Here is a 25974-nt window from a genome sequence, read left to right on the forward strand (position 1 = left end):
ACTTAAATGCTATAGATGAGGAAAGACTGTGACTTACACAGGGTTATTAGAGGTGATGTGAAAGTGAAGGAATTGTAAGAAACTGATGAGAAAGGAAGTTCTGTGAAAGAAAGGAAGGAAAGAGAGATCTAAATAACCCAACCCTTCATAAAAGGGGTTGTTTTATTTTCAGAACAGTCCTTTCATACATGCTGTAAATACACTGTTCTGGAAATCTGCTCAGCTTTGTGTTACAGAACAGAAAAAAGGTACTCTCCTGTGATTCCTAGTGAGAAGGTTAGTGGCCCTAGTAACTGCTGTGCTATACTGAATACGCAGCTTTTGACACCCTTGAACCTACGGAGTTCCACCAAAAGAAGCTGAGGAACATGAGATGGATAGATCAAATGTACCGGGAAACCTGCCCTGTCCTATATGCTTCACGTGGGAACACACATTTAAAAAATACGGACACTAGCGGTTTTCCTTCTGCAGGGATGTTTTTACCTATGTCAGCTGTGTCGTTCTCTGTTAGGCAGTGGGTTATTTAAAAACATGGTGCTTTATGGGATTCTCAGACGATAGTGGTTCGTGCTTGTTAACATCTTGCAAAAAACAAGCCAGAAAACCTTGTTAAGATACTTTGTTTCAAATATCCCAACTCAGGATTTTTGGGCGTTGTACACCTAATTTCTTTCTTACATTACCCACTACGTGGCATATGGAAAATGGAATATCTACAAGTCTTTGTTTAGTAGTTTCTGGTTTTAAGGACAAAAAGTCTGAATGTCAGTGGGCTTCAGCTCACAAAACTTGTGCTGTGAAGAGCCCCACGCTGTCAGGCAGCTGTGTTTCCACAAAACTGCACATAGTTGCAAGTGATGTACACTTTTGATACAAAAGAACAAGATACATCCTTCTTTTTCCTAACAGTACCTAAAATTGCGTGGCTGAATTTTGGAGAGTTTGCCCTACTCTCTTTATCCTTGTGTTTATATCTTGAGAAGTGAGCTGGGCACATTTCCTGTGAATAAAAGAAGACCTTTGTAGATGAGTGTTAAAGTAAGCAAAACAGTGTTTAGGCCACTGGTGGTCTATGGCTATTTCTCAGCTTGACCAATAGTCTTGTTTTCTCTTTTATCCATTCTCTGTGTTCATCATCTCTATTTTACTGTTGTGAGGGAACAATGAGTGTTATGTTTAGACTGTTGGCTCTCTGAAACTGGAATCTTTCTACAATGTGCTTAAACTGTATACACACTGCACACGCATGGGTCTTGCTTCATGGATAGCGCATCTGGTTATTAATGCAGCACAGGTAAATTATTTAGAGTCAGATAATGTTTCCTTGTTAATAGGCAATGTTTCATGTCTTCTAGTCGTTTTTTTTTTTTTTTATATTAATAAGACATAGAGAATCAGAAGTAAACTTATTCCATTTGTTGATTATATTGTGACCTAAAATACCAGCAGATGTTAATCCTTTTAAGTGAGCATATGCCCCATTTGAGGAATTTTTGGTGATAGCAGGATTTCTTCGTGGAAGATTTGACACTTTTAGATTGCTCTGGGTACTGTCATGAAGCCTTGGATGGATGGCACATATGCTCTGTTGAAATTATAGTGCCAACTTATAAGGAAGTTTCATACTTCTGCCAAAACTGCTCTGCAGCCTGGTTAAGCTTTGTGCTTTGGAATAGTTTGGCAAGGTTCAGAGTCCCAGCTGTAACCTACGTCTGTAATTCTTGCTTTTTTTTTTTTTTTTCCCCTGCATTAAAAAAGAAAAGAAAGTATTGCTTAAGGGATCTTTCTGCTTCATTAGTCTGTACTACTTTACCTGTAAATCTCAATGTAATGTTAGTGACTAACTTCATGATCTGGTCTAAAAACTAGGGAACTGATTCACGTTAAAGCTAATGTTGTAAGTTAAAGACATGGTATTTATTTCCAGTAAAGTAACTGCTGTGACACCGTGTCAGTGAAGGCTAATATGCATTAGCTTTAAAACCTGTCAAGACTATGAATGGAAAGTGGGCCTTCAAACCATAAAATCGACCATATCGAAGTCAGCAATGTAAATATTTGAAGTGTTGTTTATGCCTGTTTGTTGAGTTGTCAATTTTCTAGGGCTGGTAGATGTACGAATAATAATAATTAAAAAAAAGCTACAGCCTGATCATAAATCATAATGCCACTGAAGTCTCAGAAAATATTTTCTTAGTAATTGAAATTGTATTTATTTAGGTTAGACACATGAAAAATACCATTCAAGGCAGTTAGTGAAACAGCCAAACTTATTTATGTGTGTGATTTTAACTGTAAAGTTGTCTGTTACTTTGTTAAAAATGTTTGAAATCAGTTTGACTGGTTTAAATAAACAGAAAAATGAAGTGCTGTATGTTACATTTTACAAATATTGGTTTTCTGAGAGAGTGTGGAAATTATCAGAAGTGTGTATTTATACATGAGTTAATCCCAAGGAGATTTAAAATCAGGTCATATGTTAAAGCTGTGAGAAAATATTGTATATAAAGTTACACTTTCAGGTTTTTACCTACAAAATATAATGTAAAGGAGAGGTAATACTCTTACAAATAACTTGATGTTTCTTCCAAACAGACATATATAAATGCATTTTGTAGTTTGGAGGGTGGCTAAAATAACAATAGCACGGTGATCGCAGATTAATCGTCCAGGGGTGGTGTGTTCTTAGCCATGCTTTTTGAATACTTCATCCTATAGGAAAGTTTCCTGTAGTAACTTTATAGGTGTGATTTAACTTATCCCTGCCGTTTTTTTTTTCTTCCTTAAATATTATTTTTCTGTCAAATAATCAATCATATACCCCTGATAAACCAAACAAGTAAATTTTTAACTCATTCCCAGAAAATCATTCTTTACGCAGAAAGCAGCAGTTGGTTCCCTAATTATATTGTTTCTAGTGGCTTTTTTGGTATTTTGCAAGGTTCTCAATAGAACTTAGGAACTGTGGATGAAGTCCTGGCTATGGTGAAATCATTAAAAGTTTAAGTAGTAATTTCAATAGAATAAAAACATCATTCTTTATCTTTTAAGTCATGAACCAAGCAAGTCGCTCAGTGCATATGTTTTCTGATTTTTAGGCCTTGCTCTCATCCCGCCATATTTCCCTGACTTGCAGGTGTAGTAGTACAATCTGTTTTCCTTGTAAAACCTATGTTACTAAGTTTAGTTTATATGACTGGTATAAGAAAGCAGGCATAGGGTTTAAAACACTTACTAAACAATCTGTGATAACCTGCAGTTCTCAGGATATTAGTCATTCCTGTATCTGCAAATTATAGGGAATTTTCCAATTGGTTTTTGCCACATACTTTTTTTTTAAAAAAAAGCTAAAATAGTTTGTGCTTCAATTTAAAGCTTCGCTAAATGCAGTTGAAACAAGTTTCTTGACTTTCTTTCAACAAATTCTTGAAATTTTTTGTTTTACAGTATTACATCGTTTTAAGTTGAAAGCACTTCCTATTTTTTTATCAGAAAAAGAAACCTAAGGCCTCTGCTTAAAGGAAAAGAAATAATAAGAAGAAATCTGTAGTAAATGGGTATTGCAACCTGTTCAGATAATCAAGAAATTATTTCATTCATTCATCAAGCGAGGGAACTAGTAGAAGGCAAAGATTTTTACACTGCTATTTTAAAGAAATAATGATCCTTTTGAATTAATACTGACTGAAAGTTTTATAACGGGGCAATTTCTGCTGTCCTAAAGGGTGTTGTACTACAACTCTGAGAGGCAGTAGATCACATTCCATGATAATGTAAGGAAGATATTCTGTTATGATACACGTCTGTGAAAGACAAAGCTGGCGTACCATATTGAGACTCTCCTCTGGTAAATCCTCTAGCAAAGAGACCTTTTGTTCTCTACCTGTACTTCTTTATGTAAAGCAATTAATTTATTTCAAGTTGGAGAGCCTGTTTTTGAATAACCTTAATTTTGAGTGGGTATTGTGCGTTGCTTGTTGTTTGTTGTTGTTGTTGGTTTTTTTCATAACTTTGTCAATTTAAGCTTCAGCCCTGAGGTTTAACTTTGAATTGTCTTGTGTGCATTTGTTGGTTTTTTTTTTTTTAATGATCTAGGAAGTGCATTCTTTTTGCGTTTGAAAGGGTAATTCCAAACATACTCAATGATAAGTTTTGAAGTACCTTGTAGTGGTGATTGCTAGAAAGCTTATTTAACTTTTTTACACACAGCTGGACAGGCTGTACTGAAGTGGTTGCTCTGAAGTGATAGGTGACTTCATGTACTGAACCTTATGTAAAATCTTTGAGATGCTATCGACACTCTGTTTAGAAAGGTATTCTCATGCATAGAATGCTGTCAGGTTTTTTATATACAAATTATTATCAGAGGTTGATTAAACATTACTAAAGGCTTATGCAGATCAATAAACTTCAAAGCAAGTAAGTGGTCAGGGACTTTCCAAAGTTGAAAGCCTAATGTTACGGGCCCAGAATAATGACTAAATTACCTCTATTCATTTTTTGTAGGAGGAAATAATAATTAGCATTCTTAACCAACACATACATTCAAAAAAAAAGTCACTTGCTAGGTGTATCCATAAAAAATTTAGCATGTAATTGTGGAAAAAATTGTGCTATGGGTTTGTGCTGGTTTTGTCTAGGATAGAGTTAATTTTCTTCATAGTAGCTCGTATGGGGCTATGTTTTGGATTTGTGCTGAAAACAGTGTTGATAACACAGAGGTGTTTTAGTTATTGCTGAGCAGTGCCAACACAGAGTCTAGGACCTTTCTGCTTCTCACCCCACCAGTGAGTAGGCTGAGGGGGCACAGGAAGTTGGGAGGGGACACAGCTGGGACAGTTGACCCCAACTGACCAAACGGATATTCCATACCATATGACATCATGCTCAGCACGTAAAGCTAGAGGAAGAAGGAAGGTGAAGGACGTTCAGAGTGATGGTGCTTGTCTTCCCAAGTCACCATTTTACATGATGGAGCCCTGCTTTCCTGGAGACGGCTGAGCACTTGCCTGCCGATGGGAAGTAGTGAATGAATTCCTTGTTTTGCTTTCCTTGCGTGCTTGGCTTTTGCTTTACCTATTAAACTGTTTTTATCTCAATCCATGAGTTTTCTCACTTTTACCTTTCTGATTTTTCTCTCCCCCGTCCCACTGCGGGGGAGTGAGCGAGTGGCTGTGTGGTGCTTAGTTGCTGGCTGGGGTTAAGCCATGCCGGGGTTCTACATCACACAGTGAACTAGTTGCGTAGAGGGGAGAATAACAAAACGTTTAGCAGTTATAATGTTAATAAGTCCCTTGGTATGAGTTAGAACTACCAGCTTCTTTGAGATGGTTCTTATTTGGCAGCACTGTGTTTAAAGACAGGCAACTTCATGGCTTATTAGAAATTGTTCAGAAAATAAGCGTAGTCCTTTGAATCTAGTATTAGGGGATGTAGAGGGAGGAGCCTTTGCTTTCTGTTGCTGCTGAGCTGCTGTAACAAAACTTGAATATCTCATGCTATTTCACAATTACAGGATAGATGAGTGAAAGGTCTCTGAAAAAAAAGCTATTGAAAGAGAACTGTCCACCTATTTAGAATCATAGGATAATTTAGTTTGGAAGGAACCTTCTGAGGTCATCTCATCCAATGTCTTGCTCAAAGCAGATCTGATTAAATGAGATTGCTTGGAGACTTGTTGCAACTTAGCGTGTAGTTCTGGGGCAGCGTAAGCTTCTAGGCCACCACAGAAAGTCGTTCTTTCCCCTACCTGTAGATTAGTGCTAGTGTACATGCAGATGTGTGGAAATCCCATTCAAGGAGTTTATGGGCTGAAACCAGTTCATTATTCTTTGCTCGTTTTTTGGGGGGAAAGAAGAGTTGTCTGGTTTTATCTGTATTGGTTTCTGTTTTGTACACCGCTTGGTCTGTGAATATGAGGAAGAATGATGGGAATGAGTGAAGAGGAAGAATATAGGCAAGGCAGTGGCATCCATAAAACCTCACACCAAACTGCATCTTTGTACCTCAGTGGAGTACAGTCCCAGAGATGTTAGTGGAAGCAGAACCGGCTGCCAAACATTTCCAAACAAAATAATTGTTAACTTGACTTAATTATAATCTCTTTTCTTTCAATTACAGAAAGTAATTGCTGGAAGTGTTCAAGGCCAGGTTGGATGAGGCTTTGGGCAACCTGGTATAGTGGAGGGTGTCTCTGCCCATGGCAGGGGGGTTGGAACTAGATAATCTTTGAGGTCCCTTCCAACCCAAACCATTCTGTGATTCTGTAAACTTTCTAGGTTCTAAATACAAGATAAATTAGGGAGCAGTGTAATTGGTATAGGAAAAGAAACACAAAAGTCTTTCCAATCACAGTAGTTCTTCAGGGGTTTGAAAGTAGTTTGCTATCTTGCTTTTAGAATAAGCTATACAGCTTCTAAGCTAAACCAGCTCTCCAAACTAGAGTTCAGAAAGTGAAAATATTGTTTAAAATTTTTCTATAGTGTATCTAAAAATAAGTATACATTTTGTAACTTTTACAATACTGTCCAATAGAAGTATGTGTACTCTTTACTCCTCTTGCTGTGTATGTTTGAGGTGAGTTTGGTTTGTTCCATCAGTGACCTGGAGCATGTAGCTTTAATCTTGGAACAGACTAAGCTTTTTAAGCTATAGGTAGCTCGTCTGCCTGAAGGAATGGTGTGTTCCTTCAGTTTGGAATGCTTCCTGTCATCCTTCTAGCAATAATCTGACTTTCTTTGGTTGTCGTTTTGTGAGACCCCAAGGATATGCATTACAGAAATAACCCAGAGTTAAAAATGTCCTTTGTTGTAGTCTGCATCTTGAATATTACTGTCAGAGATGAAAAGAGCTGTGGTAAACAACAAACAGAAGTTTGAAGAGAAAATTGTTCTCTTAAAAAAAAAAAAAAAAAAAAAAAAAAGCTGGTTAGTCTCCAGTCTTGCCTTATGTCAAGGAATGGAGAAAAGTAACAATTTCCTTAGGTCTGCATCATGGCTGGTGCACTTCAAATAATTTGGTGTAAAAGATGTGTATTAGTAGCCTGTGCTAATGTTTTTTGTTTGTTTTTTTTTTTTGTCCTCTGACCTCCTTTTCATGACTTGAGGAGGTATCAGCAGTGCAGACTTTGAATTAGGAAAAAAATTAAAACAGGGAAGGGTAGACGTCTTTTCATGTGCCTGTGGTCTCAGTCTCATTTGAGGCCTCGAAAGGTGTTTGTTGGTCTAAAAAGTGTTGAAGTGAATACATTTTAACAGTGTATCCTTGGTAGAATGGCAACAACTCCTGGTAAATCAATGTGTCCTTCAGGGCAAGGATCTTAGGTGCTTGAATTTTACTCTGTTAAAACTTGCTCCTTTTTAAAGTAATTCATTATTAAACGTAGGTATGTGTATACACATCTTGAAGTATATACTTGAGGAATACATATGGAAGGACCTCGATGTTTGCTGTAGGAGAACACTCTTCATGTCATGCATTGTGAGCTCAAGTAATCCAAGCACTTCCAAAATGACTCTGCAGTCAGAACTTATGATCCAAAAGAAACAAGAAATACCTTCAACCTTCTCGTTGCCCTTTATTGTGTGTTTGTTTTTTGTTTGTTTTTTTTTACCGAAACCAGAGGTCTTTAGAAACCTGTTGAAAACACTCTATGATAGTATTGTTTGGCGGAAAGCTCTGATAATTTACGGTCCTCCATTTAAAATGACCTCCACTTGAAATACAGGAAAATCATTCCTACTGAAAAATCTGTCTTTTTATATTTAAAGTTGACAAAAAATGTCTGTAAAACCCCTTAAATTATGAAAATGTCATCTTCTTTTCAGGTGAAAGTTATGTATGTGCATCCAATGAACCGTATCGCAAAGTCGATTACACCAAGAATGTCAATCCAAACTGGTGCGTGAACATAAGGACTGGGTCCACTCGATCCTTGACATCTTTGACATCCACAAAGAGTGAAGTGAAGGAGAGTAAAGATTTCATTAAACCCAAATTAGTGACTGTTATTAGGAGTGGAGTAAAACCACGGAAAGCTGTGAGAATCCTACTGAATAAGAAGACTGCTCACTCCTTCGAACAAGTCTTGACTGACATCACAGAAGCCATTAAGTTAGATTCGGGTGTAGTCAAGAGACTTTGCACACTGGATGGAAAGCAGGTAGGAGAATAAACTGCTGTGACCATCTAATAATTATAAGTTAATCTAAGCTTCTTTGTTTTTCGTAGCTTGAATTCTTGTTACTGTATATGCTTTAACCTGCTTCTGAATAAGGACAGTTTAATAAATGGCAACTTTTAAAATTTGTATTGAAATATTAACACCTACAAAAATTTAAAGTTGTATAAAATAGAAAAGAAGTTGACCACTTTACATTCTAAGTAAAAAAAAAAAAATCTTTTTCGTATACTAACTCTGTTGCATTACTGAAAAGAGTGCCTGTTGATTAAGTAATACAGTTTATTTGAAACATTTGAAAGCAAACTTGTTAAAAAGATATGTGTTTTCAGAAGCAGAGTCATGTTTTCAGACTACTGCATAGTGCTGAGTGGTATAAGAAAAATATTGCTACCTCCTTCCATCTCACATCTACGGATGGCGATTTAAGTAGCAAAAGGACTGAAATGTCATTCTGGAGATAGTAACTGACATGATCTAAGGTCAAGAATTTTATCTGAAATGATAATTCTTGGGGGGTGTCATATCTTTGCAACTTGTTTTTACTTTTGGTTTTAACACTACAAAAACATGCTGCCAGGACTAATGATGCGATAGGTCTTTTATTCTCGCTTGGGAATACAAAAGTGGCCCACAGAATGTTCTGCTGGATCGTGTAAAAGTGTCAGGAATAGATTTGCTGTTGATCAGTCAGGTTAATGACTCAGCCCTTCATGGAACAGGATTTTGATATTTGATACTTTTTTTTTTTACACTGATGTGGAACTTGGACACCTTGTGACTTTAGTAATACAGAACAACACAGGCTGCAAAGTAGATCACATTTGGTATCAGGTACCTGGACTATTGTATTGTTGACTAAATATTAGGATCCTTGCTCATTCAACAGGTATTTTTGCACACCTGCATACCTATATATTTGCATGAACTACTTGTATCAATTATGTTCAAAAAAAGTGGGAATTTTTATTGTCAAGCTTTTTATAACGGCTGTAATCCTATAGGCTACTTAAAAAGCACCTTTTTGTGTTGAAAGTTGCTGGCAAACGTATTGCAGAAGAAGTGCACTTACTCAGATTGTCTCAATACAAGGTCTGTCTCTCTGGTTATGTTCTGTGTTCTACGGATACGCCTTTTATAATTAAGTACTTGAAAATAATTTCTGTTCTTTGGTGTTCAATATAGTGGGGCAAATGCATCACTGAGATTCCTGATTTTTCAGTATTTGGTGGCACTGTAATGGGCTCTTTAGTTCTTCTAACAGGTTTGATTTTTAACAAGACTTATTGAGAGAATCTTTTCTAGGACCATCTGAAATGTGATTTAGTTGTGTTTAATTTAACTCATAATGATATGGCTTTGAGGATATTTATTATACAGTAATTAGTCTCTTCTGCCCATGAAATCTTCTCTTACTGTCTCAGATAAGATGATTTTAATCTTGTCAAGCAAGTAGATAGAAAGAATCAGGAAAAGAAACTGCAAAAACTAGGATTCCCAGTTCAAATTCACTTCTTGCATTGCATTGTTACTACAGTAGAAACTCACTGATCTGCATTGATGTGGAAGATGCAGTAGTGCATCAGGGATCAATAAAATTAATTAACATTAAATCTCACATATGCTGCTTGCACATTACTGTCACTCATAGTGCATGATTCCTGTCTTCAGCCTGCAATGAGGATGACCAATCATTGGTAATGCTTCAAAATAAATATAAGATTTCTAATTGCTGCAGTACCTCCTCCTGCCCTTCTATGGTAAAGGCAATAATCAAGGTTGGACTGCAGATGTAGATGTTCTCAAGCAGGATTGGGAAATCCTTAGTTCTCACTGCTAACAGTCTCAAAGAGCTGCTCCTTACAACTGCCTCTCTGTGTGAACTGTCTCAGCAGTAGTAGTGCATAAATGTGGAGACCTCCCTTCCATTTGAAAGAAAAGGCCTTTTGATTTTCCTTGGACTTTGGGAAGAAGCCTTAGCTTGCACAACCATAGCTTAATCGTGATTTTAAGTGGTCATGGGATATAGTGGCCCAGATAAAAGATCTGTGGCTTTAGACACCCTAATAATAAAAGCCACGTCCTGCTTATCTGGGAGGATAGAAACTTCTGTGGGTTTTTGTTTGTTTGTTTCTTTTTCTCCAAAGTGAAGGGCTGACCTCAGTTTTAGGCAATAGGGGTTTCTTTTTTCTTTGTTTGTTAATTGTTGGTATATGTAGAGGCTGGTGCCCAAGGGCTTTGTAGAGTTTGGCAAATAAAGAGTTGCTTTGCTGCCAATTACCAATTGGTGGAAATTTCTGAGCCTATTTTCTCTAATGTAGTAATTGCTTATTCTTCTAAATCTGCTAGGGAGGCAGATCTTTTATGTTCGTTGTAGTGTTGGCACAGCTTGAAAGGCAACCATTAAATAAAAAAAATAAAAGAAAAAAACGCATTTTGTAAATGGCTATGTTCCTACAAATGTAGCTCTCCTGTTTCTCAGAGTTTTGGTTTTTTCTTTTCCCTGCTCCTTCGTATTTTCATCTCTGAGGAAATACATATATTTCACGTTTTGGTGAACGAATAGGTTTAGGTTGTATTTTCTGTTTAATACAGAGTCAATGCTGAAATTCAGGTGTTTAAAACATGCATATATACAATTTTTATCCTTTATTAGGGAATATGTTGTTCTGTTGATTTGTGAGGTGATTTTGTTTTTTGTTTTCCAATAGAACTATTTAACATGTGTAGTAAGAAACAATCATGAAACCAGTATTCTGTGAAGAAATCCTTTTAATTTTGAGCAGTACAACAGAAAGGATTTCCTCAAAATAGTTTTTATTTACTCTTCTGACTCATTAATCTTGACTGTAGCTACATCTTGATGATAATAGTAACACAGAGAATTAACATCTGTCAGGTATTTTCCTTGATTGTTGTGTGTGAAGACAATTATCTAGCTTTTAACTGTAAGATTTTGTAACATTTACAAGGTTTCCTTTTATCTTCAGTTCCAGTATGGGTGCTGTAACTTAGAATATTAGTACTTTGTAGCCTCAAGTACAGAACAGTTGACTTTTCACTTTTAAGCTGTTGAGCTTAAAAGCTCAACCAACTTTTTATTTTTACCTCTCAAGGCTTTTTTTTTTTCCTGTGGTTTCTATGTGAGGAAAAATATTCCTGTAAAAGTAACTAGACTTTAACTCTGCAGTGCAGGTTTCTGCTATTCCTGTCTTTGTGCTTCTGACACTGAGGTTTGCCTAATGTATTTGCTTGACCAAAGTGTTTTCCTTACTTGGCTGCATTTTTCCTCTCTATTCTTTACTGGAATCTGTCACTATCCTACTGTGAAGCAAGGACAGTCAGACTGAAAGCTTCCTCAGTTGGGAAGTTAACCCTTCATTATCTCAGAAGAGAATGAAGGGTTTCTGTATTGCTAAATGAGCTTCAAGCTTTGGTCATTGTGAAAAGTAGGGTAGCAACTTAATGGTAAATTACCTGCACTAATGGTTTAAAAGAACATAATGTGTGTGGGGAATTTCCTGGGAGGAATTCAGAAAAATCCATACAGAACTCTGAAGCATGTGTTATTTTACACATGAAAGAAAATTAAATCTTTACTCTAGGAAGATAGTAACTTTTTAACTTTACATTGTGTTGCAGCTTCGTGGATTAATATCCATAGCAGGACTGACAAGATGGATGAGCTACCTTTTCTATATTCCATTCCCAAAATACTGAAAACATACCACAGATAAGTCTTATTTTTAAGGTCTTTTTTGATGGGCCACAGGTATGTTAGTGGCTATCTCTGAAACCAAAATTTTCTGTTAACAAAGCTTTTCATAAGGTGCTCATTAAAAGTAAGCAGGTAACTGAAGAAAACAGATACTACATTTGGAAGTACTCATCAGGCTCATCATGCTCTCCTCACAGAAATTTTTTGTCCTTCAGTGACAGATTTGAAAATTCTTAGTAGCGATGATAGCTTCTGTAAACTGAATTTTGTATTTGTTTTGTAGTAACGTCTTGTATGCATAGTCATACTTGGATAAGATTTTTTTTAAAAAATACTTTTATTGCAGTTAACTGAGTATTTTTAGCAAATATTTACCTTTATTTCAATTCTCTCCTACCTAATGACAGTGGAAAGGCTACATGGTTTTCAACTGTATCTTATTCATCAGCAGTACATTTTTTTTTTTTAAGGAACCAGGCACTAGCAGTTAGGTGTTCTCTTTTTTTTGTTGTTGTTTTTAAGGTGTCAGCTAGTGCTATTGTTACATTACTGTCTGATATCTCATTGCAGGCTGAGAAATAAGGGTAATAGAAACTTGCTTCCATGTTAGCAGGCATTATGTGTAGCTGAAAGCTACTGAAACCCAAAGAAGTCTTCATCTTCGATATCAGGCTCTAACCTAGTATTGGCACTTTCACAAAAGTATTGGAAATAGCACAGATTTGAATTTCTGCTGCAGGCAATTTTGCAAGAACATAGAAAGCTCCAATTTTTGTGCAGTTCTAGTTCTGCTGAAATGTAAAACAGCACTTCAAGCTGAAATGTTGCATTAACCTGCAAGTATGAGGGGAAAACACCCTTAAGCCCTGGCATTCCTCACAACTGTTAAAAAAGCTTATATATTGTTATAGAGGAGTATCAGTGGCAGCTGCAAAGACAGTGATTCTCTGCATTGCAGATCCCACAGAAGTTTGGTGTTTGTGGGCAAGGAGTCTTTCCTCACCTAGCTTCAAGATTTTGAATGGTAATGATAGTCTCTGCATTCATCTTAAAGGTTGAGGGTCAGAAGAGGTAGAGTCGACTTTTGGAAAGTAATTTAAAATTTGCTAAACAAACTGCAGCAGATTCCTTGGTGATTTGACACTATGGATATGATTGACAATATAACTACTAAAAGAGTAGATATGTTGGACAGAAACGCTTTTCAGAATTCTTGGTTGATGTCCTCAAGAAAAAGCATGTTAATCTGCTTGTTATGTGGCAAATTACACAATGAGAGTTATGTCTACTCTGGGGGTGTGTGGGGGGAGTGGGAAAAATCACTGCAGTCTTTATACTGGTTTATAAGAAAGACTTCCATATCAGCAGAATGTGTGCACCATCGTATGAGAGAATGGGAACAGGACTGTTGTTCTTTGAGACCTCTTCATGCAGCAGTAGGTAGCTCTGCATTGTAAGAGTGGAATATCAACTTAGAGGAGTATATATTGCTGGTTTGGGTTTTGTGGGTTTTGTTTTGTTTTTAGCTGACATGAGTCCACAGACTGATATTGTGTGAGAAACAGTAAAACATATTGGTGAAGATGCAACCAGAAGTAGTATTTAGATTGTCTTTAAAAGAGACAGAATAGAACTTCGAGAGAGAGATCTCCTAAGAGAATAGGAACTAAATGGCCTGGGAAATTAAGTCAGAAAAGGTACACACAGTTCAGAGGAGGAAAAGAGAAGATCCTACTAGATGTTGTCAAGAGTGATGTTTCTCATTCACTGGATGGACGTGAGACAAAACCAGTGTGGAAGAACTAAAGATTACTTTCTAAAGCATAGAGAAACCCTGAAAAAGAGTATAGAGGAGTCCTGGAAGAGTCTGATTGTCCTACAGCTGATCTTCATTGGATGAGATGAGTGTCCCTAAGGTTGAGCTAAATAAACTTCACTCTGAGACTTATGGGGGAAAAAAAATGAGGAAGCAATACTGGGAATCACTTGTTAATGGTTGACTGGATCCTTTTTTTCTTTTACAAGTAGATATGTACACCTCTATTACCCAGAAGTTGAAAAGTTCCACACTATTTGGTGCAGTCACCTTTATGACCATTATGGGCTAGGAAGGGCTCTGACATTGCGCATGTCTGTTCAGGGGCCCTGCTCTTTTGCCTTGAGCTCAGGACACAAAATGCTTCAACAGAGTGTGTCATGGGGGTTTGTCGTTTTTGGTTTTTTTTGGTCGTTTTGTTAACAGTTAAGAGTTCTGAAACAATAACTTGACTGGGGAGAGAGACAAGGGGGAAGAAACCAATAGTGAATACTTCCTCGTATCTGAAATAAGCTTTTTGACATTGTCTTTTCACACCAGTCAGCTAGGGAAGCATGATCAAGAAAAAATACACTGCTTACTCGATGCACAGTTGGAATACTGTTGTTCTGAATGATTATTGATGATTCACTGCCAAACTGTAATTTTGTATTGAGTAGGGGTCAATGAATGTGTTTCTGTACTAGTCACTGTAAATGACCTGGAAGATGAAATGGAGGATAACCTTAATAAATACAAAGAACACACCAAACAGATCAGCTACAGGAAGTGGGGACAACAGAAAATTAGAATAATCTTGACAAACTGCAGAAATAGCTCAGGGTAAGGCAGGTTGAGTAATCTTAGACTCACTGGTTGTTAAGAATGCAGATAGGAAATGGCAAGTAGTTCTGGTTGAAGTGGTAAAGTATCACAGCTGAAGATGAATTAACGGTGTCAGTGGTTGTGTATAGCAGAGGAAAACCAACATCCATATAGAAGGTAAGGTCAGTCATCTTGTTTCTCATGTACATGTCAAGTCGCCATTCTGCTCTGTCTCTCTCCATGCAATGATAGCAGCAAGGGGCAGCTTTATTATGGAAAATCTAGAGTAGAGCAAAAAGAATTAAGAAAACATGTTCTATGAAGAAAGATTTAAGGAAATAGGATTGTTTAGGCGAGAAAAAGATCATCAAGTTTTTTGGGGGGATGAACAAAAAAACTATCAGCAAAGAAAAAGGAATTACTTCTGTGTCTTTCCTGTGTATAGGAAAAGAAATAAGAAGTTTAAAGTTACAGATCCAGTGGAACTCAGTGGAAAATAGTCACTGTAAGATTAAGATTAATGAATTAATGAGATTTTTGTTGGAGCAGATAAATCTGGTCTAACAACAGTCTCTGAGGTGTCTAAAAACTTTTTTTTTTGAGTGTTTTCTGTAACTAAAGATTTTAAGATTTTAAGGCTATCTACAAATTTGGAAGAGCTGTTGAGCTAGAGATAAAATAACAAAAATCTGAATGCCAGTTAACATTAAAATGTGCATATATACACACCTGCATCCCACAGAGAATCCATACAGCAGAGTTTACAGTGAGAGTAAGTTTTATCCCAATGCTAGCAAACCTTTTCTAATATTTGATATGAGATGTGAGTTAGGGGAAGTTGGGCTTGTACTAGAGGTGAGAATTGTTTCAGAGAACAACTGTGAAGAAATGTCTGTCTAGTCACTGCAGGATACAAATCTAGCAAGTCTAAGGGAAACAAAAGAATTAAAGTAGCCCTAATCTTGAGGAAGTCTATGTGACAGGAAATGAATTCATGATGGGCACTGCTTCATGATATTTTTGTTCAGACTTTCAACTGGTATGTTTAGGACTGGAAGTCGTGGTTATTTATTGCTAGAAGAGAGAAGGAAATAGTGTATTCAAGCAGAACAGATAACTTTGGCCTCTGTCCATGGATGTAGAAGTATTCCCATCTGTAGTTATTTATGGAAGGAAGTGTTATCTGAAACTAACCTGAAATTAACTGTGCCCTGTCATAGATGCAGGGATCTGAAAAATACCCTAAGTATGAAAATACAGAGATCATTTTCCAGCTACAAATCTTGTCATGGAACATTTTCTAAAGCATTTTCATTACATGTAGTGGTACAAAGGCCACAAGCAGATAACTTGTGGTTTAGGATTTACCCTAGAAAGGATTTACAATTTTTATTAAAGTTGTCAGAGTACCATATTACCAGTCCAATTACCATTTTGAGGAAAAAAGAAAATACTCAATGGTAAGGATTTTGTTTAAAAGTAACACAATTAAGATGCTTAAGGTGCAACAGAAAACGTATTCAAAAAGAAACAGAACCTTGAACATCTAGTGAGTCATCTCAGAAGAGCATCTTAAACTGGCAGTGAACAATAATGCTGAGGAAGCTCTTCAGCTTTGTTGCACATGAAAAAAATAAAGGTCATGCCAATGTGAATTGGCCACAGCCTAGCACTGGAAAACTTCGCTCTCTGAAACAAAGGTCTTTAGAATTTGTTGGAGATCAAGAAGCCAAAATACAGTGCAGATAAAATAGAGAGCATACCTCTTTTTCCTCCTCACAAGGATACAAAATTCTAGCTTTGAGGATGTGGTGGAACATTGCTGAGAATGTAATGGCCAGGGTTCACTGGGTGTGAATTTAAATTTTAGATATGTAATTAGTAATACTCACTGCCATCAAACAAACAGGTCGGTGAAGTGGGATGTGAAAATAATAGAGTATTTATCAAAATGCAAAATCAGACCCTGATTCGAAGTCGGCACTTTTAAATGAGAGCATGGCAGCTGAAAAAAATTGCTGATATTTTAGCTAAAAGCAAGCATGTGTGTGCTGCTAAAAGTGACGTCCAACTTGCTGGACTCTTTGTAGATGTATAGAGAGGATAAATCCTAGCGGGTTTTCAATTTTTGTCTCTGCACACCGAGAGCTGACAGCACTTAATAAAAATGACATGTTGCACAGTGTGGCAAACAATCACTGCTGAAATAGTGGTGTCACCAGTGGTAACGCCGTATCTTTTGTTGATGTATGATTACCATAATTTTAGTGCTGGGTTACAGAAATTGTGCGTGTAGCTCTTGGAATAAGAGTGGTATGCAGTCATTGTCTGCCATCTGCCATTCTAAAGATCGGATCACGTGACTTGGAAACTAAACCTTGGGAATTTGTTGTGTCCCGCTGAGCCTGGCCATTAACAGATAATTAGTCTGGTAAAAATCTTCTGAATTCATTCTGCAGCTGTCGTACGCCAGATTAGGATTTGTGTCACAGGTTCCTCATTACTTTGAGATCTTGGAATTTTTTTTCCTGTAATTAAATTACCCTATGTTACTTCAGTAAACAGTTCTGCATTATCACATTTAAACGTGCAAACTCTTCTTTAAGAAGCCTGTTTACAGTGTAAAGCTCTTTACCAACCACGTATGAAAGGGTTTCAAGGTTGAATTTTCTCCATTCCTCTTCATAACACAGTCTATAAACAGACTTTATAGTTTTACGATTTGTCTTTCAGGTTGTCAGATTGATAGAGCTGTTATAGTAGCTGCTGCTTGCTTGGCTGTAATCAGATTGTCAGCATCTCTTGAGTCTATTGAAGCAAAAATACTGAAATCTTAAAATACAAACTTTTCTTCTACATTTGTACTAGTTATGGAAAAAAAATGTCATTCTCTTCCGTAATAAATTAATGGTAGAAAACATGAAACAGTTTGTCAGAGAGAGGAAAGATAATGTTCATCTTGAAGGTTTAAAATATTGCTAGCTGATTGATTTGCCATGAACTTTTAAACACAGTAGTCTGAAGACTCTGAAGGGAAAGTAGTGTTGACGTAATAGCAACAGAAGCCAACTTCTAAAAGCAGAGAGCTTCCCAACATTTAAATGGAACAATGATCCTGTTTATGGCTTGAAGTTAGTAAGCTTTGCATAGAAAGGAGTGATACTCAGTGTTTTCAGTGTCTGGTAGCACTTTTTGTGTTTATAAAGTCAACAGTCGTTGACATGCATCTGTGCCATGTTCTTAAATATTTATTTAGTTCATATTTACTTGGTGTTTTAATTACTGATACATGGCACATGGTATGTCTGCAGTGTGGAAGGCTTTTTGAAGAAGAAAGCAAAAGGAATAGAACATAACTTGTAAAGTAAATGGCAAGTTAGAATTTTGGGCTAGTAGGTTTGGCATTTCTTGGCTTTGCCCTTCTTATCTCTAACGTCCAACTCAACTAATATTTAGTTAGGGAATTCCAGTCTGGCTAACATTATTGGAAAACAGACCAGTTAGTTAAGAAAAATAAAGATGGTTGAGTATCAGACAGCCAGAAACCTCTTAAACCACTTTCTGAAGGTGCTATTTTCTTGCATGTGGAAAACTGGAAGTTTCTCTTTTAAAGAAATCATGTTTCTGATTCATTTAAATCCGAATGAAATTGAACAAGAGAGAGTCAAGCATAGATAAATGTGGAGTTGGATCCTACTTAGAGTATTTGCCTTACTCTCCCCGTATTTTGCAAGTGACCCAATAACACAGATACTTAGCGAATGCCCCCGTGGTTGTACAGGCAGGCATCTGACACCAACTAGCTTTGATCTGTACAACTTATGGACCTGGAGGTGGTCTCTATCTGGTCAGACTACAGACTGATTGATATAGTGTCTAGTTGCTATCAGGTAGGTAGAGGTATTCTCACACAGTCAAGTATATAATGCTTTTTGAGGTAGGAAGTAGTGTTTCTATTCTGAAGAGAATCGGAATATAACGGGTGCTCTTGGTGATAGTTTTCTTACCAGACTTCTATGGGGGTAGTAGAGAGGCAATTGATTTTCTCATTCTTTCTCTTCTTATAGGCCCTCCTTCCCATGTGTCAGACAGTAAGAAAAAGCTTGTAAAATTAGTATTTTCCCTCTGACATTGTTGCTTTATTACCAAGCTTCGGATTTTTGTTTCTCCTTTTCCTGCAGAAATGAAGAGTGACTTTGGTGAAGGGCATTTGATTGAGCAGTTGGGGTACTACTCATGTTGACACTGAGACATCATGGCTGTATGACTTTTCTGGATGAGCTGTGCTAATTTATTTCTAATATTCTATTTCTGTATATTTCTAATTTATATTTTATCCTTCTAGTATAAACTGTGCTATAAACAAAAGTATCCTGAATATTTGGTTACAAACTTTTCCTAGAACCTGGAGCAGTTTTCAGACACATTTAGACCACATTCTTCTTCCCTGCAATCATGTTACAACTGGGAATAGTAATCCAGCCAAGATATATTTAAAGGTAACTGTTAACTAGAATCCTTTGTGTAATCACTTTAGGAATAGCAGAAGTAAACAGCCTTTTGAGATACAGGACTGGAAGGAACAGCATGGCTGAAACATCCAGTTGCCTATATTGGCATGGGCAATCTCATGTGCTTTACGTCCAGAATATTTCACAAGAACGTCCACTGTGTCCTTCTCCTAAACACTGTTAGTCACAAATCCATCCCCAGGACCTGTAACAAATTGAAGATTGCTAATCTCTAAAACTTTGGAAATTTGATGTTTGTGGATTACAGAGAAAGAGTGAGAGAGATGAAAAATTTTCTTTATATCCTCAGCTCCTGTACTGCGAAGTAATTTTGTATGGACTGTTCCAAAATAATTCTAGAAATTGGACAGTGTTCCAGCTTTGTGAGCAAAGAGAAGACGCTGGTGTACCTGATATCTGACTGACCCATCTCTGCAAACAAAATTCATATATCGCAATTGGCTTTGTATGAGCATAAGAGGAAACATGGCACAGTGAAGGTTCCTGGTAGGTGTAAGTATTCTGTCCAGTTCTTATTGTGGCTGATTCTTTTGTGCCTCAAAGGGAAAAATCTTCTCTCTGCTTCCCTGGAGCTGAAAGATTAGCAGGGAAGTCTGTCTGTCTTCTGTAGGTACCCATGTAAGCTCTGATACAGAAGATTAGTGTGAAAAAACTCATGTATTAGAGCATATTTGTAATCTTTATATTAATATATAATTGTAAAATGTATATAATATTTTATTTATTTTCACTTAAAGCATAAAGACACTAAAATCAATATTGTAAGCTTGTGAAGTTGAAGAGGAAGAAGATGAACAAATGGTGAAATCCAATTCACGAAGCTCTGTATTTTGTCTTTCTTTGTTTTCATACACAAACAAAATTCCTGCAGTTTTAGTATCAGAGTGGCTGTTGGTATAGACAATGGATTTGTTATTACCTGCAGTCCTTGAAGTCTGATGCCTGCTTAAGAACACACTTGTAGTTCAAGTGCTGATCCTCCTTTACTGAAAGGGATTCGTTCTTGCTTTTGGACTGACGTGCCTAATTGGATGTGTGAGAACCTCATCATTGTCTTCCGTCACACTTTATCGAGAAGCCCATGAGAGAAGGTGCAGTCTAAGATCCAAAGGTGTTTGAGGAGTTTTTGGGATCTGAGAGGGCTTCAAATACTCTTTGAACTAGTAATTATACAGATTTGTTTGATTTTGACAAATGAATAAGTTTGGATTTTTTTTTCAGCATACTTCATCTTTTGCACACAATTTCTTCCCATCTTCTAGTTATTTTACTAATATTCTTATTAAAATATTTTATTTTACTAATGTTTTACTTTAAAAATGCATTTATGATACTTACATTTAAACAACTTCTTTTTCCTTCTGTGTGTATATATATATCACTAAATATACAAAATACGGAACAGTATTAAGTGGGTGAATGAAGGTGTTTGATACTACTACTTACGAGATGCAGGCATTTGACTGGAATTTCCAAAGTAACTATCATGGCTTGCTTATGTATTTTGGCAATAATCAGTGTGAGCTGAAAGTTTCTATTCCTTGAACTTCTATTTTGGAACTTTATTTACTATCACAGTAACTACATCTTCGATATGTATGTATCTTAATATATGGGACATACAAAATAAATGCTAATATTAGGAGTGTTCACTGGTAATAATATTGTGTGACAATTTTCTTACCAAAAACTGCATGTGGAGAAGTGCAGGTTAGATGGATGAACATTTTAATCTTTTTTTAAAGGAAGTTTTTCATCTTCATTTAGGACCTGTCTAACAAAGTATGATTGACACTACACATATATTAATGGAAATACAAAAGACTTGCTAAATATAGTTTATTCCAATATAAATTAAAACACATGATCAGAAAATTATCAGAAGCACGAGGATAGTACATACCTTTAAAAATTATTAGTTCAGCACCTACCTTAGTCTTATCTGAGGCTTTCAAGAAGTCTCTGTCCCAGTCCTTAGTAAGAAATAAGATTTATATGGAGTTTTTGGAGGTAGAGACTAGCATAAATTAACAAGTATGAGGGGAGAGTCTGTCTGAAAATTCAGCCTGATTGCTGTTTAAGAAAAAGAAAAGCACTTCTAGTTTGAAAGCTATTAAAATATGATTAGCCAAGTAGAGTCTATAAGGCCAGATCACAACACTTAAAACCTTCAGTCTCTGATGAACTAATTTAATGGATGTAGTTTTCTAGGGAGAACAAGCAGAACAGTGATCTACTTTATAAACTCAATGTTCAGGGAAAACAACGTTCTGAAATTGTGTTGGACGTCTGAACAACGCAAGTGGGGGGTGTTTCGTTCTTTACTCCTATAATCATTAGAGAAATAAAGCTGTTTGGACTTTTGCTGAGCTATGTCTGGTTGGAGACAGAACAGCCAGAGCACAGTGCCATCCTGCTGCGCTTCTTTCTTTGCTCTAGTTCTCCTTAGTCCTCCTTAGTCTCATGCATGCCTTTTATATAAGTATTGCTCAGTTAAGGTATGCAAAACTACTCCACTGCTTGCATATTAGTGGCAAAAAATTTTATGGGGATTTTTATCAACTCAGAACCCAGCAGACTCTCAGATTGAAGAGAGACTCCAAACCTAGTGATAGCCAAGTCTCCCAAGATTTCTATTTCATGCTCACATAGTGGCGAAGATCCTTGTGTCACATCCTAGACCTTCTTTCTTCATCCGTTGGGAGCTAAATGCAAGTCTGGTAGTGCCTAAATGCTTATGTGAAATTGAAAGCTTCGATTTTTCCCTCTTACTTAAATAAGGATTCTTAAATAAGTAATAAAGCAACTTTTGTTGCATTAACCCTGTCACTAGGATCTTCACTTGATGATTGGGGATGGAGGGCATCGTTTGTTTATAAAAAGCCTTAAGAGAGGAAATCGGATAGTCCATGGTACTATTCTATGGAGAACTTTGCTGTCAGGTACAAACCATTTTCTACTTACTCTTCTAGTTACAGAAGATAAATTATAATAAAAAAGTATCAACTAGTAGGCTAAGGAAAATGAGATGCATACCAGCTCTGACTGTTCTCAAGTGTTTGGGCACAAATGCTCAATACACAATGAGGTATATTTTCTGGACAAGGGAAAAACTGTGAGAGTAGGGCTTTGGATATTTCTGCTAAATATGACTCCTGATGTTTCACTGCTCTCAAGTTTACAGCATTTAGCTGAAATGACTTCCAAATTTTTTAGTGTGGCTTGTGTTTCATTTTTTTCCGTTCATCTGTAGCTGAGTTTATTGGTGAAATTCTCTTGAAATCACATGTACATTAGAGGAAAAATATGCCTGTCTTCTGGCTTGTTTGCCTGATAGTTAGAAGTGGATGTATCTTTTGAATAGAATCTTTTCCTTTTCCCAAAGTTTTTCCAAAATTGTAAACTCTGTGTTGCCTCCTTCTCTCCAAAGCCACTGGGAAATGATACAGATCCTGGCAACAAGACATATTGTTGAATTTCTAAGACATATTGCTGAAATTCTTATTGTTTAGAACAAAAATGCTTTATTGCTGTAAATATTGAGGAAGGATGGAGAAGGAAAGCTAGTATGCAGTATTTTCACATGCAGACCAAACTAGGAATCCTTGTTAGTACACTGGTAGACTAAGTAAGAATTACTACACTGTCTCTTTGCATGGTGGAAAAAAGGGTTATGTAAAGTTCAAAATTGACTTGGGACTGAACTAAAAAGGCCTTATCACATGCACCATGAAAAATAAATATTAATACCTCTTGTGTAAATTCCCTTTGTTAGGGATGAGACTGAAGTCAGAGGCTCTTTGTGACCTTATTTTTTCTCAGTGTTTTATATATCCATATATAATTAATCTCAAAATGTGTTAGATGATTCATCCTCCCTCATGCTGTGAGTCACTTTTAGTCTGACTAGCATACTTGAAAAATTTTATTTTTAGTTAAGGGCTAGATATTGTGTGTATGCCACCTGAATATTTGTGAGAGGACCTTATCTGTAAGCTGTCCTCAGTAGACAGGGAACAAATTATAATTTTGTCTTATTCTATGAAAGTTCTCTTTTAATTGTCATTTGCTATCATAGAAAGTGCAGGTTTTATATGAAATGGAATATTAACAAGGAAACTCTTATTTTAATAGTGTACTATCAGGTTTCAGTGAGAAAAGTAACATTTACCTGTAGCATTCTTTACTCTCTCTAAATTTGTCTGTTTTGTAAAATACCTAAATAAAATTGTTTTCCGAATTTGTATCCTAAAAACAACAGCAAATCTAATATTTTTTTTCTTTTTAATAGAAAGTGTAGTTTAAACAGATTGTTCACTTTTAATATTCTACTAGACTAGAGTCTTTGATGTTTAAATCTGGCTGACAGTTCTTAGAATGTGATATATTAGCTTATAGTTAAAATCTCTGAACTCATGAGCACATTTGCAACTACTTTAAAAAGTAAATTCTCAACGTAAAATCCAGATTCTGAGAAATTGATTTTCCTAAATACCTGCATGTTTTCACTAGAGCATAGGTATGCTTGAAATACGTAGCACTTGACATGCTATTCATTTGTAAAACAGTGATTATAAAATTGCTGGTTGCAAATTACTCGTTCTGCATCACTTCTTTAGCAGAAGCTTGGTTCTGCCTTCCTCTGATTCACTGTGACCCTTCTCCATCACCTCTCTGGTGGGATTTGATTTACGTTTGTTTTGCTTCTACTATCGTGTTGTATTAAGATAGCCTTGGAAATCCCTCAGTGATTTCAGTCTAAATATGGCACACTTTTTTTGCTTTTCCCCCACCTGCCCCCGTCAGAAACGTTAGCCTGTGCTAGGGAAGGTATGTAAATGAACACAAATTTGGGCAAGGTGCTAGTTGTATAAAGTTGAACACACAACTTACCTGCTTACATGCTCACTCTTTGCCATCTTTCTAACTAAAAGGAATGCGAGTGTCCACAGCTTTTAGTGTTGGTTTGTATATTTTTTTTTTGTAAATGCTATACTTAAGAAATGTTCTTTGTTTGGTTCCTGGTGATAATATACAATTTCTACTGAAAGACAGATGTAATATCTCAGTATTTCTAAAATTACATTAATCTGTCCATAAATGCTGACTCAATATTGTAATGGAGCTCTGTGAGCTCGTTCAGAGTGATAGTATGGGCTTTTTATAAATAATAGCAAAATGACTTGACTGTGAATTTTCACTTGGTTTTTCTCCTCCCTCTCTTGCAGTCTTTACTCCAATGTGGAGTAGTTTTTAGTTAAAAATGGACTTGTAAACCTAGTGATATCAATAAGGTCTTGGGTTTTTTGGTTGTTGTTGTTATAACAAAGTATTGAGTAATTATAAAACCTTTTAATGGCAAATCTGTCAGAAACCCACTATCTATTTTTAGCTATGGATGTAATAAAAGTTATTTAAAACACTGTATTGAAAGAATAAGTAATCTTACAACTTGAAGAAAAATATTTCTAGGATGAAATATTGAACCTTCAAAACACTCACATAAATGTAGTCTCAATACGCAGGAAGGGAATTCTGTCAAGTGAAGACTATTTTTTTTAAGAATTGTGTCAAATGAAGACTATTTTTTAAATTGAACTTTACTTTTCGTTGGCTGAATTTGTCATAAGCTTAATGTTAGTAAGGAATGAGTAGCTGTGTTTCCCAGGAATTATGAAGTGGAAATTGGAGAGGTCATCATGAAGTAAATGAAATGCACTTTTGCAATGTTTCTTTAAAGAATGTCACCTGACAGTCTTAGAAAAAGCTGTTGGAGCATCTGCCACTTCATATTGTCAGACAATAAATCCACATAGGGGATTTCTGTGCTCGTTTGCCTTGGATATAAGGAGTTCACAATGACACACAATAAGCTCTTACTTCAGTCTACTTGACTGAAGTAAAAGCCTTGATTTTAAAAGCAAAAATGTCTGTGAAATTTGCAGATTTTGACAGAAAAAGTCAATGTTTGCTGTGAAATCTCTGAGTTGACAAATGGCTGAAATAATTTCTAATGTGCATGGCCAAGAGGGTGGCACAGTTAGAGACTGACGGTAGATACTTTTGCATATAGCCTATGAGGCATTAAAATTAATACGATTTACTTTTCTAACTTCTATACTTTCTAAAATGCCATAAAATACTGTGTCTCTTTAGAAAAAGGTTTTAAACTTTCGCTCTTCACATCTGTTCTGTAAGCTTGGAGTGAGATGAAACGTGGGTGTTTTAAATAGTTTTACTTTCATAACTGTTACATTCTTAAATTTTGCTGCTTTTTCTAATCTTGCTGAGTCTCACAGCTTTTTACTTCCTTGCACATACTTCTCTCAGTAGTAACGTGCTGATACACAAGCCAATACTTGAACTTTTCTGGGGGCTGTGTGTAAACTTAAATTCGAGTTGATAGTACTTAATTAAACATGAAGCCTGTTAAGAGAAACTGTGTGTAGGGGGAGATTGCACTTCTGCTGTAAATTCTTAACTTTTTTTTTAAGCCTACTGTTTTTAGAGTTATCCTAAGTAATACAAATAAGTCAAATTGGAGAAAAGAATCTTCCCAGGAGGACTAAGAACTTCCACAGAACTTGGTTTTTATACTGCAGGCACTTCATACTCTTATCTTTCAGAGCATTCTCCAGATAGACTTTCAGGAATATCTGTACGGATAGATACTGAGTTGGGAAAAATCAGCACAAGACCAGAGAATCTGGCCCTTGCTAACTTGCAGGCTCTGAGCTGTTGTGTTTTGTTTGATCTGGGTCTTATAATGCAATAAAGGAATAATAAAAATCAGTTTTAGACTTTTATACGGCTCTGCAGAAAACTATGTTCAATCCTTGCACGGAAACAGATTTCAGGATGACTGAGTTCTTCTGTGTTTTTAATAGTTCTCACTCCTTTAAAGGCACCATTATGTAACTGC

General features: G+C 36.3%; 1 protein-coding gene across 1 annotated transcript in view; it reads left to right on the top strand.

Annotated features, from left to right (window-relative positions):
- Positions 1-25974, top strand: part of DCLK2 (doublecortin like kinase 2) — an 85949-nt gene that overhangs the window by 5000 nt on the left and 54975 nt on the right. Inside the window, exon 2 of the mRNA XM_009989020.2 lies at positions 7830-8164. Within this exon, the coding sequence (XP_009987322.2) occupies positions 7830-8164 (335 nt within the window). The remainder of the gene's footprint in view (positions 1-7829; positions 8165-25974) is intronic.

Source organism: Tauraco erythrolophus, chromosome 5, assembly GCF_009769465.1.
Source record: "Tauraco erythrolophus isolate bTauEry1 chromosome 5, bTauEry1.pri, whole genome shotgun sequence".
Classification (NCBI taxonomy): domain Eukaryota; kingdom Metazoa; phylum Chordata; class Aves; order Musophagiformes; family Musophagidae; genus Tauraco; species Tauraco erythrolophus.